Source organism: Castor canadensis, chromosome 8 (genome assembly GCF_047511655.1).
Source record: "Castor canadensis chromosome 8, mCasCan1.hap1v2, whole genome shotgun sequence".
Classification (NCBI taxonomy): Eukaryota; Metazoa; Chordata; class Mammalia; order Rodentia; family Castoridae; genus Castor; species Castor canadensis.
Genome location: NC_133393.1, coordinates 153,388,620 through 153,401,040, shown reverse-complemented (window position 1 = coordinate 153,401,040; position 12,421 = coordinate 153,388,620). Strand labels below are relative to the sequence as shown.

The window sequence follows — 12,421 nt, the reverse complement described above, 5'->3', positions numbered from 1 at the left end:
GCCTAGCAAGCATGATGCCCTGAGATCAAACTCCATTATCAGAAAGAAAGAAGGAAAGGAGAGGGAAGGAAAGAAGAGAGAGAGAGAGGAGAAAAAGAAAAGAAAACAAGGACAATAAAACCCACCCTCCATGAGGAATCATAAGCTACGATTTCCCATTTCCCTGGCATGTGATCACTCACAGGTGTCTGTTGAGGACCCATCCCTCCTGCCACCTGCAATTGTGACATGAAGGTGTTCACAGTGGGACAGGGTCGGGGCCAGCATAACGACTGACACCGTGGGAAATAGCTCTTACTCATGCCCCATCTCCTGCCTTCCTAGAAAGGACCACCTCACAGGACAGAGGCTTCGACCTCCTGCAAACTCACGAGAGAACAGAGTCCGTGAAGCCACTGCAGGGACCTGGGAGGGCATGCACTGCGGCTTTAGGTCCTTTCCTAGGACATGTGCCGAGGCCACCCTACTGAGGACAGTGACTCACCCAGGAGTTTCTGCAGCACCTGGCCGTCGTACAGGTCTTCCTCCAGCTGCCTCACAACAATCCTCTCTTCTGCCAGCACATCGTTGATCCAGTCCAGCAGGGCCTGGGACACAAGAGGCAGGCATCAGGCTTGACCAGCCAGTGAGCAAGGCCACGGACAACGTCATGGCCAGAGCAGGGCTGACACCACAATGGCTGCTGGATAAGGTCCTGGCGACTGTGGGTGGGAGAGAGGCCTCTCTCAGGCAAAGGCCAGGGCAGGAGTGGGGCTCAATCTGACCCCAGAGAACCAGGACTCCAGGGGTAGTGGGGAGAATCCAGGCTCTTCCCTGCTGGGGCTGTGGGCGAGGAGGCAGCTCACCCCCGTGCCCAGGTGGTTCACCAATCACCTGGGCACGGGGTGGGGGGGAGCAGGAGGCAGCTAAATGACCAAGTGATGTTAAGAGACAGGAAAGGAGAACACGGAACACCCCATAACCCCCCCCATCTGTGCCACAACCATGCAAGTCACCCTGAGCCTCCCGCTGGCTGGTGTGTGAGGTTCCCACGTGGCCCTGCCGTTGGTGACTGGCTTGGGCACTGGCTCTCCGAGGCACTTTGTAGACATTTTGTCAAGAGAGAATCCACCACCACCCAGCTCAGTGGGCCTTAGTCTAATCACACAATTGTGCAACCAGCCATCACCCAGCCCATTCTAGAACACCTTCAGCTCCCTAAACGGAAGCCACCAGCTCCTGCTCACAGGTGGATGGCGCTCTCCACACCCCTCCCACCCCAAATCTGTCTCCTGTCCCCATGCACCCATGAGTCCTGGACTTTTCATGCCAATGGTTACACATCAAGGTTCCACCCTAGCACACGTCCTTCTTCCTGTGGCTGAACCCGCCGTTGCTGTGTCACACCTTGTTTATGGCTCTCTAGTTGCTAGCTTTGTGATGGTGAACGACGCTGGGTGGGCATTCACGTCCACGTTTTTGTGTGGGTTATGTCTCCACTGTCTCTACGCAGCCTTCCTCCTCAGCCCTTCTCAACACGGGCTCCATGCAGGAAGCTCACGTGTGTGCGTGGCCGTGGGGCCTGGGACAGAACTCTCCTCGACAGTGCTGCCTGCGGTGCCCGCTCCCCACAGGACAAAACAGCCGAATAAAACAACCTAACCCGTCCCACTGACCTGTGGGAAATGGCAGTTTATGGCCCATTCTTGGGGTGAGCCAAGGGGCACAAATCCATAATATTCTGTTCTCAGTCACTCTTTGCAACAGTACCTAAAAAACTAGCTAGCATTTGTTGCCCTCAATGCAGAGAAACTAAAGCAGATACCTTAAAGCAACTGAGGCCAATAGGAAAAGGGGAACAGGTACTAGAGAAAAGGTGAGATCAAAAAGAATTAACCTAGAAGGTAACACCCATGCACAGGAAATCAATGTGAGTCAACGCCCTGTATAGCTATCCTTATCTCAACCAGCAAAAACCCTTGGTCCTTCCTATTATTGCTTATACTCTCTCTACAACAAAATTAGAGATAAGGGCAAAATAGTTTCTGCTGGGTATTGAGGGGGTGGGGGGGACAGGGAGGGGGCGGAGTGGGTGGTGAGGGAGGGGGTGGGGGCGGGGGGAGAAATGACCCAAGCCTTGTATGCACATATGAATAATAAAACAATTAAAAAAAAAAAAAAGAAAAAAAGCTGGGCATGAAAAAAAAAAAAACAAAACAGTTACGACCTGCAAAATTGGCCACAAAGCAAATTTCTGTGAAGGATGCACTGCTTCCCCACTGGCTTCGAGGTGCAATCAGACACAGTCCCTGGAAGGACAAAGGGAAAGTGAACCAAAGGCAGGTTGGGGACCCAGGAGGCGCAGGGGTCTGTGGCACCCAGAAGCGTTAAAGTCATCTCTAAAAGGACACGAGGACAGAGCTGGTGCCCTCCCCAGCCCCTCCCTGGCCCTCTCCAGAGACAGTGGAGGGAAAGAGTGTGGCCTGGGTGTTCCCAGGCTGGGCCACCTCCCTGTCCTCCCCTCTCCAGCCCTCTTTCATCCATCACCACAGACCACCACACTTGATGGCTCCTACCTTCTCTCCAGCCATCCCTGCCATCCCCTCTGGGGAGGTTCTCATTCCCTGTACCCTCCCAAGGCCAGCTGTTGCCCTCCCATGACCTCTGACACCAGTCCTAACCCAAAAGCCTCTAACCACACAGCCCATCTCTGTGAAGTTCTGCGAGGGTCTCCAACTGAACAGCAACCCCCAAATGGCTCCTCTTCTAGGAGGGAAAGAGGAGCACCATCTGTGAGCCTCAGGGGCCTGCACATGCCCTCTCAGTCCACTTCTTTCCATTTCCTGACTGGATCAGCAAATCGCCAGCTTCCTCCTGTGCAAACCTTGCCTCTCCCTGGGCTGCTGCCACAGCCATCAACCCACCCGAGTGTCCTGCCTCCTCCTGGTGTTCTTCCACACACCCAAGCTCCGGTGCCTCAGGGCCTTTGCACGTGTCATTCCTTCCACCTGCACACATCCCCTCCCTCACTGCCTGGCCAGCTCTCACTCATCTTTGGATCTTGTCCTCAGGTGTCCCATCCAGTCCACATCCCACATTTCGGTTGCCATGGCTCCCAACACCTTCCCTCTAACCCTCTTCACTTGTGCAATGGGGACAGCTCTTGCCCACAGACCTTAAGGACAAGAGCAGGAATTAATACATCTTGTTTGTGGCTGTGCCCCGGTGCCTGCCACCTGGCACTGCAGCTCAGTAAGCAGCACTGAGTTAATTTACTGAGCATTGACAACACACCAGGCTCTGGAAACAGGAAAGACAGATGAGGCCTCTGCCCTGAGCCCATTCTAATCAGAGCTTAAAAACACATGCAAGCCAGGTGCCGGGGCTCACGCCTGTAATCCTAGCTGAGATTGGGAGGATCGTGGTCTGAAGCCAGCCCGGGCACATAGCTCTCAAAGACCCCTATCTCCAAAATAACCAGAGCAAAATAGACAGGAGATGTGGCTTAAGTGGTAGAGTGCCTGCTTTACAAGTGTGAAGCCCTGAGTTCAAATCCCATACCATTAAAAAAAAAAAAACAAGACACAGGCACGCACTCTCAGGGAATAGCCACCCATAGATCTTCACAGTATTCTTTTTGAGACAGGGTCTTGATATGTAGCCCAGGCTGACCTTGAACTCAAGACCCTGCTGCTTCAGTCACCCAAGGACCGGAGATGGCAGGTATGGACCACCACGCCCAGCTACTTCAGTTTTTCTGTAAATCAAAAACTATTCTAAGAAGTAAAGTCTATTTAAAAAAAAAAAAAAAAGCCAGAGGCAGTAGGATCACAACTTTAAAGCCAGCCTGGGCAGTTATTAAGACCCAATCTCAAAACCAAAATACAAACAAAAGGGCTACGGTGTGCCTCAAGTTGCACTGTGCTTGTCTAACGAGTGAGAGGCTCTGGGTTCAGTCTCTGAAAAAGGCAAGTGTGGGGCTGGCCAGGGAGGATGGGCCACTGGGAACTGGGCCCAGGGCCTCTGAGCAGAGATGGGAAGGAAGTGGGCGGCAAACCGTGGGGACCCGAGGGAAGAGCATTCAGTCAGTGACCTGGTCCTAGAGACGGAGATAACAAGGAAGGGGAGGGGCAGGTGACAGAGCTGACCCTGGACTCTCACCAGGCTGGGAGAGGAGGATCTGGAAATGGCTCAGGTCAGTAAGTGACAGGGTGACCTTGCACCCCAGGTCAAGAGAGTGGGCATGTCACCCAAGGGCTCTCTACAGCTGGCCCATTTCCCTGGACCCCTGAACTGAAGTCCTGCATCTATGACCCTTGGGGACCTGTTCTGGCCACTAAATGAGGTTTCATGAGTTGGAATTTTTTTTCAAAGTGTGAAATTCAAGTTTAAGAGATAAAAATAAATGGGCAGAGGCAAGGCCGAGGAATCTGAAACACCGTTTGGGTCTTCAGAGCTCTCCCCATAGGGTTCTACTCTCTGGCCAGGTTGGGTCCAGCCCGTCCCTTCCCCTCACCTGCAGAGCACCCCACACAGCCTCTCCTCTGCATGTCAGCCCTCATCAGGTACAAGACTTGTGGGAGTTAATCCCATTCTGGGGATTGCCTTTACATTTTTTTTCTGTCAGTGCTGGGGATGGAACTGGGACCTGGAGTGGGCCTGGCAAGCGCTCTGCAACTGAGCTGCATCCCCAGCCCATTTTTTTTTTTTTTTTTGAGATGAGGTTTTGTGATATAGCTGGCCTTGAACTCACAATCCTCCTGCCTCAGCCTCCTAAATAACGGGGATTATAGGCATGCACCACCACCCCGCTTCTTTGCGCTTTCTTATATCACCTTTTGAAGCAGGAGTTTTTAATTTTGACTCAGTGCAAGTCACCTGTTTTTCTCTTTGTTACTACACCTAAGAAATCAGAATCTAAATCTGAGTAAATGAGGAGGATTTACCACCGTGCTTTCTTAGAGTTCCATGTTTCATTCCTACCTTGAGGACTGCAAATCACATAAAGTGCTTCCTTTGAGGGGAAAGGTGAAACATCTCCACTTAAGGAGGAAAAGGTTGCTACGATTGGTGAGGCCAGAGCTGCTGTGAGATTCTTAAGAGGAGAAAGATGTTCAGGCTTGTTTTTCTCTCTCACCTCCGACTGTAAAAGTTAGAGCCACAGTGGGTATGACTGTCTGGTCAGAGTAGGAAAGACGTTCATTTGCAAGGTTTGGATCTATCTGCGGGACCAAGCAACTATGGTGGCCTTAGTGTGTCTCTCTTGAGGCTGAGAAGAAAGGCTCAATGTGCCAAGCCTCACCTAGGCGGTGAGGCTATAAAGAAACCCCGCAAAGTCTCCGCCCAGAAAACAGCTGAGTTGTCTCAGGTGTTACGCTGGGAAGGCAGCAGGCGTCGAGGGTGCAATGGGGTGCCAGGCCCCCCAGTCTGCCCACAGCTATGAGAAACAGTTGGTCCCTCCACACTGGGAGCCAAACCAAGGAGTTTCAAAGGCCTATGAGGACATACGCCAACATGCCACCTCTGTGACCGTGTCTCTGACCACTCTCCTTCTAGCTCACTAGGCTCTAGCCACACTGCCCATCTCACTGGCCCTTAAAACATTCCAGGTACCCACAAGACCCTTGCTCCTGCTTTGCTCTGTGGGTCATGCTCTTATCCCAAGTACTGACCCAAAAGCCTCTGCCCAAACGCCACCTGCCTGACTGCCCTACAGAGTACAGGGGAAGGGGGTCTTTGCTTCCTGCTTTAATTTTCTTCAAAGAACTCGTGGCCATCTGCTCACATACCCATTTGTCCCTTGTCCCCTTCCCACCTGGACCGTCAGCTTCCTGTGAATGAGGCCTTTGCTTTGCTCAGTGTCACAACCCTCAGTGGCTAAGATAGGAACAGACCTATAGTGTGAAGGCAGAACTGCCGGGGGGCATTCTAGAAAGGTCTCCCGGGCACACAGAGGCCACTATCCAAAGCATAGTCTCTTAGGAAATAGATGAGAGATGATGTTTCTACTATAAATAAAGACTAAACTTAAAAAAAAAAATCACACCTGGGTCCCTCACCTGGTCTGAACTGAAAGACATAAACAACCAGAAAGCTCAAAACCAACCTTCATGCAGCAAGAACCTCAGTTGCCCTCTGCACCCCCTCTTCCCCCCCTACCCGGGGAGGTGCAGCTTCTTCCTGGACACCACCATCACCCTGTCCCTGTGCGTCCCCGGGCATCCATCTTAATCTTCTGTGCTACAAAAGCCACTTTAAAGATAGCACCGGCCATTATTTTTAGGGATGTGTTCATTTGCAAACCCTGCGTCCTGCGGGCAAATGTCTAAGGACGTATTAATCAATATCCTCGCCCAGCACTCAATCATGGACGCTCTGGGAGCTTGCTTTAACAGTATAAAAAAATTGCTCCTCCTTTAGTTCCTCCCGAATTAGAAGCAGGATCTGCAGTCTGTCTCCCCCAGAGCTATGACAGTTATGTTTTAATCACCTCACGTGGGGTCCTGGCCCCGTAGCCCACTGAGGACTGGGACTCACTGCACCAGGCAGGAGGCACTGGGGACAGGAGCTATGGCTCCAGCGCCATTGACTTGGGCCAGAGGAGCCCATGCTTGTAGCTGATTTTCTTCCCAGGCACAATGGGAGGGGAAAACTGGGACTCAAAGACCAGAAGAGTCTCATCCCATTGACGGGGAAATGAGATGGCTAGTGTGCTCTTGGGAGAGGCGGTGGTCCTCTGCCTCTGACCAGCATGCCTGGGAAGTGCTGAGCCTTCTGCCCAACTCCAAAATGCACTGTTCCAATGCCAGGTGTCCCCGGTTCAGGTTGCTCATGACACTGACTGCCCAAAGTCAGACTCCACACTCGAGCTCAGAGTTGGCCCTCCTTCATATGCCAGTGGCCAGCGGGATCCACACAGGGCCTGTGTCTGCCCCACAGATGACAATTTGGGCTTCCCGCCTCATGTCCCATAGTTTCTGAGAATGGCTCAAAGAAGTCAGGAAAGAATTTTACTTATGGTTGCTGGTTAATTATACAGGACTAAAACTCAGGCACAGCCAAACAGAAAGTGATGCACAGGGAAGGGTGGTTGGGGACACAGGGCTCTGTGTCCTCTCTGGGGACACTCCCACCCAGCACTTTGATGTCCTCACCAGCCTAGCCTGTTTCCATTTTCACGGGAGTTTTGTTAGGTGCCACACTGATTAAGCCATTAACCATGGGGGACTGAAGTTGACCTCCACCGTCTCCTTTCCCCTCCCCAGAGGTCAGCTGCTCCAACCCTCTGTCACATGGTTTGTTCCCCCCGGACCAGCCCCCATCCAGAGGAAAACTGAGAATCACCCTAAGTCACCTCACTACACTTCACCACACCCGGGTGTGGTTCAGAGAGTTCACCGAGAACAAAACCTCTCCTACCACTCAGGCTCCCTGAGCTCTGTGCTGTGCCTGAGGACAACGCCAAGTCCAGACGCTGCCTTAGTGACAAGCACAAAGGCCTCTCTGGCTGTACGAGAGTCACCCTTCCTCCATTCCAGAATCACCTAAAGTACAGAACACCTCATCTACAGACTGCAATCTGTCCGGGCAGCACTTGCTATCGACTCACAAGGGATTCAGGTCCCTTCCTGCAGAAACCAGAGCGTGTGTACGCAGGAAGAAACGCCAGCAGAGAGGCCGCTGGGTGTCTCTTCAGCTTCTGACCCCACAGAACACAGGAGCCTGATTCTAAGGAGGTGTCTAACTGCCTGCTCCCCTCCCCCCCGTCTACCTGTTCACACTCAGTGCCCAGTGCCCAAGACAATGATGACAGCTGACCGCAGAGCCACACTTGCCCTTGTTCTACCAGCAGATGCTCAGCCAGAGCCAGTGATTTCTGAGAGGAAGCAGAGGGTACCTTGGGGGTGGGCACAAGAGAGAAGACAGGAAAAGTGACCAAGACAAGAGGGGAAAGTGTGTATGACAGAGAAAACAAGGAGATCAACCAAGGTTCCTTGGAAATGTCTCCCTGTTTCCAAGTTAGGATGCAGCCACAAAGATAGGTGGCCACCACTGCCATGTCTAGCAAGTCAAGACATCAGCCAGACCTGTGTGTCCCCCGACCTGCTTGGGGGAGCAAGCCAGACCCACTTTGCACTAAAGACACCTGCTTCTGGACCAAGCCCCTGCAAGGGACCTCGGGGCGGGAGGTGAAGAGGTGCTGTGCCAAGGTGACTCCAGTTCATCACTGGGAGCTCAGATGTTTGGTTTACAGCTCACATAGGATGCTGAAAAGCAGACAGAATCACATGCCAGCATGGGTGGAGGCTCCAAGACTGGCTGTCTGCACTCCTGCTCCCCAAGATGGGTTGGGGCCATCTGTGTGCAATTCACAAGCTCCCAGACTTCACCCCTTCTCCCAGAGCCCCTTCCCTGAGACATGAACCCTGTAAGTCTAGGGGGGCAAAACACATCCGCCTTGCCTGTGAACCACAGGCTTCCTATGAGATCCTGACACATACCTCCTGCCAGGGTTGTTCACCCAAGCCCCCATCCATTCACTCGGGACCCAGCAAGTGGGACTGAGTACCACTGTGTGCGCGCAGGAGGCCTCCAGGCTTGGCAATTCAAGTGGGAGAAAGTGGGAATGGCCCCTCACTGCAGGAGGATGACGCTGGGCTGCAGGCTCTATGTCAGTGAGTTCCACCAACCTCAGACCAGAAGTAGCTGAAAAAAAGTTACACTGCTGTTGTCATGTTCTGTGCAGTCAGGCTTAGGAGGGTTGAGGGTGGTCTGCACTGAAGCTGTGCAGAATTAAACAATATAGTGTAATAACTACTTCCATGGCATTTGCACTATGTCAGGGACTGTAGGTAATCAAGAAGTGACTTAAGTATACCAGAGGATGTAATAGGTTCTACACAGATACTGCACCAATTTATATAAGGAAGCTGCAGGGGTTCCTGGAGCCAGTCCCCATGAATACTAGAGACAGCTGTCCATTCTCGGAGGAGAAAGACCCAAAACTAGCAAATAGATCATGACTCCAGGCAGCAGCAAGGCCAGGGAGAAAAATGAAGCAGAGTAAGAATGACAACCCAAGGGTGGAAGAAGGGGCCAGAACATATGTCTCAGAGGAAGAAATGTCTAAGACACTGAAAGACATGAAGAAGACCACTCCAGGCAGGGGGTCTTGGCAAGTTCAAAGGCCAGGTACATGGCGAAAACTCTAACCTTGCAAAGAGAGGCTGGCCTGTGCCTGTGGCTCCTGGAGTTGATCAATCAGCCACCCGGTAATGTCCTGCCTGTAATGTGCCTTTGTTTACCTGGGAGCCTCAGTGGGGGACTCAGTCAGAGAGTGACAGCGTCATTTGGGTCACGCTCAATCCATTGCCCACTAGAGGCAATGGGAACCCAAATCAACCGTGTGGCCATTGGTCTCACCCCAACAAGAACTCTGCACCCTGAGGCTCCAGTGACTTCCCTAGCTGCCAATACCCCGTGCATGTTGTCATACAGTGCAGACAGGAGAGTGACACTGTGCACTGAGCCATAGTGCAAGGACAATGAGAAGCTCCACACTGGTACTTTCTCAGCTCTGCCCTGTACACATCCCCTTGGCTGATTTCACTGTGTCCTGTCACTGTGACCTCAATGACACCAGCTACCCAGAGTCCTGGAGTCCCCAGAACTTGCCACTGATGTCTGAAAGGAGAGCTCTGTCCCCTCTGACCTCACACCTGGAGGGCATGCCCAGAATGGCCATCAATGAGGAGGCCAGGGTGGCAGGAGAAGAGGGAGGGAGAAGGTTGGGCAGAGAGCGAGATGGAAGGGGTCTGGGCAGAGCACTTCTGAGGAGTCCAGTGTTAGGTCTCAACTTGACATCACCTGTGCCATCTTAAACTCTGCTTGACCCTACAGTTGTTTGGCTCCAGCAGGGGCAGCCCTCCAAAGGAAATCTCTTTTTTCCCCAGCACCTGTGCCAGAATGCAAGCCCTATTTCCTTGATTACCCCCAGCAGTGTCCTATTCTTGCCATCGGTCCATGACTGAAATGTCCTGTTTCCCAGAACCTGTACCAGAACGCAATACCAGTTCCTTGGCTACCCCTAGCAAAGGACAATGGACAAGCCACAATGGAAACTTCCCCACCCTTTACCACATCCTTCCTCTCAGCCTGTAAATGGCAGTGGAGTCTAGCTCTCTTGCTGGAGACCCCTCCACAGGTTTCTTCTCCTGAATAAACTTGTGCTGACAATGAGCTGTCACATTGTCTATCTCTCTGTGCTTTTCAGTCTAACACCCAGGACGGCAGCAGCCCCAAAGACAGGTCCCATGCTGGCCTCTGGTCCTCCGGCAGCTGGAAGCTGATCCTCCCGTACTTACTGCACTGCACAATGCTTGGGCCCTGTGCAGTTAGTGAACCCCTTCCCCTCAAGCCAAGGAAAGGAGGTGCCAATCCACAGTGTGACCAAACCCAGCCAGGGGCACAGCCTCTGCACAGCCCCCTGCGCACTGAAAAACAGGACTAGTCCACGTGTGCGCAGCACGCTCGCCACCCCCACTTGCTTCTGTTCACAAGCTTCTGCTCCTAAGAACTTTAGTATTTTATGTACATCCTCCATGTCACCACAGCGGCAATGAGCAAGCCGGACGGTCACCCTGGGGCTGCTCCCGCTGCTGTGTTTCACTTATGTGGAAAACACTTGATCCAGAGACAGAAGTAGGATGCCAGCCTGCTTCGAGCTGTGACCTGCGGCCTGACAGCAGGTGGGTTCTCCTAGAAATCCAAGTCCATGCGCTCCCGGCTGGTGAGACAGTTACAGGAACAGACATCTCTGCATCTGGCCACCAGTCTTTCCAGGAAATAGCCAAGGACACTGACACCACCAAGAAGCGAGGCCATTCTGCCTGGCCAGTCTGGATGGCTGTCAGCTGCACGGAAGAGGCAGCAATGTGGAGAGGGAGTTGCTTAGCAGCTGCATTAGCTCTTTGGGGTTGCTCTAACAAAATTCCACAACAGGTGGCTTCCAACAGCACCAGTGGACCGTCCTGCATGCTGGAGGTCCCAGGTCCCAGGTTAATGTCCAGGTATCAGGAAAGGGGAGCTGGATCCTCAGTCCCTCCAGGGAGAATCCCTGCTTTCCCTGCTTTCCCTGCTTCAAGAAGCTTCTCAGGTCCCTTGGAGCCTGGCCCCTCCCTCCATCCTCCAGGCAGCAGCTGGCATCTGCTTCACCTCCATTTCCCATAGTCGCCTGCCGTCCAACTCCTCTGCCCACCTGATAAGCCAGCTAGCACCTAGCCACCTCTGCGTCATCCCTGTTGCCATGTAAAGTAGTTTCACTTGGTCATCTTTAGGCCACTGGGGACCACGATGCAGCCTGCCACACCTGGGTTCACCTAGGAAGGAGTTGGGGAGGAGCTCACTGCCAGTGCTTTTGAGGGCACTGCTACCCCAGATCAGCCCGTGAGGGAAAGGGAGGTGAGGCAGGTGTGTGACAAGCTGGATGCAGCCTTGGGAAAAAGCCCAGGCCACATGGCCATCCTAGGGAGCCACTGGGGTCAGAACCAGACCTAGGGAAGGAGGACTGCTGAGGAACACAGTCTCCTCCCTCCTTCTTGTCCTTAGCCCTGCTTTGCTGCCCAGGGCTTCCTAACTCTCTGGTGGGCATACTTCCTGCCCTGCAATGTGGCCCCTGACCCAAATCTGCAATCCAGAAGAGACAGAGGAGCCAGAACCTGCACTGACCTCAGTGGATGCCAGAGATACCGTGATTCCTCCCAGTGGGCTGGTGCAGCCCTCATCCCACCACGGCCCAAACAGCCTGTGGTCTTACAGGAAAGGCAAAGGCAGGGGTCGGGGTGGGTGAACCAGGGCAGAACATCACACAGATCCCATACAGGATGGGAATGCCTTAGTCATCCCTCCAGTCCCAGGGCCTAGCAGGGCTCCTACCACTCAGCCAGCTCAGTGAGCAGGGCATCGAATGGGGCCTAACTCCAACCTGAACCCATCAGCATTCCCCAGTGTGTCCAAGTCTCCAGGGGAAGCGAGGATGACACTAGGGGTCGCAAGGAGATGACGCTGACAGCAGAGCTTGTGTATTCTCAACCCTGGCTCAAATGTGGAAGTCAAGACTTCGGAAAGGCCGGTGTGATGGCTTGGTATGTGTCAATTTGACTGGGCTCCAGGGTGCCCAGTTAGCTGGCCGAACATCATTTCTCAGTGAGTCTGTGAGGGTGTTCCCAGAATAGGTGAGTGTGTGACTAGTGGGCAGCGTAAAGCAGATGCCTCCCCGGGGTGGGGGTCAGCACTCACTCTGGTGAGGTCATGCAGAAGGCAAAATGGCCAAGGAAGGCAAAGACTCCATGCCTGGGACTGTGTGAGCCACACATGGACGTTCTGCCCTCAATGCTCCCAGCTCTGGGCCTCTATATCCAAGCTGGAATTCAGTGGCCTTCCT

The 12,421-nt window shown here is 53.2% G+C and overlaps 1 protein-coding gene across 5 annotated transcripts in view; it reads right to left on the bottom strand.

Annotated features, from left to right (window-relative positions):
* Parvb (parvin beta) overlaps nt 1-12,421 on the bottom strand; it is a 103,155-nt gene that overhangs the window by 36,152 nt on the left and 54,582 nt on the right. For all 5 annotated transcript variants that reach the window (XM_020174207.2, XM_020174212.2, XM_074084659.1 and 2 more), the window contains one exon: nt 485-587. In XM_020174207.2, the coding sequence (XP_020029796.1) occupies nt 485-587 (103 nt within the window). The remainder of the gene's footprint in view (nt 1-484; nt 588-12,421) is intronic.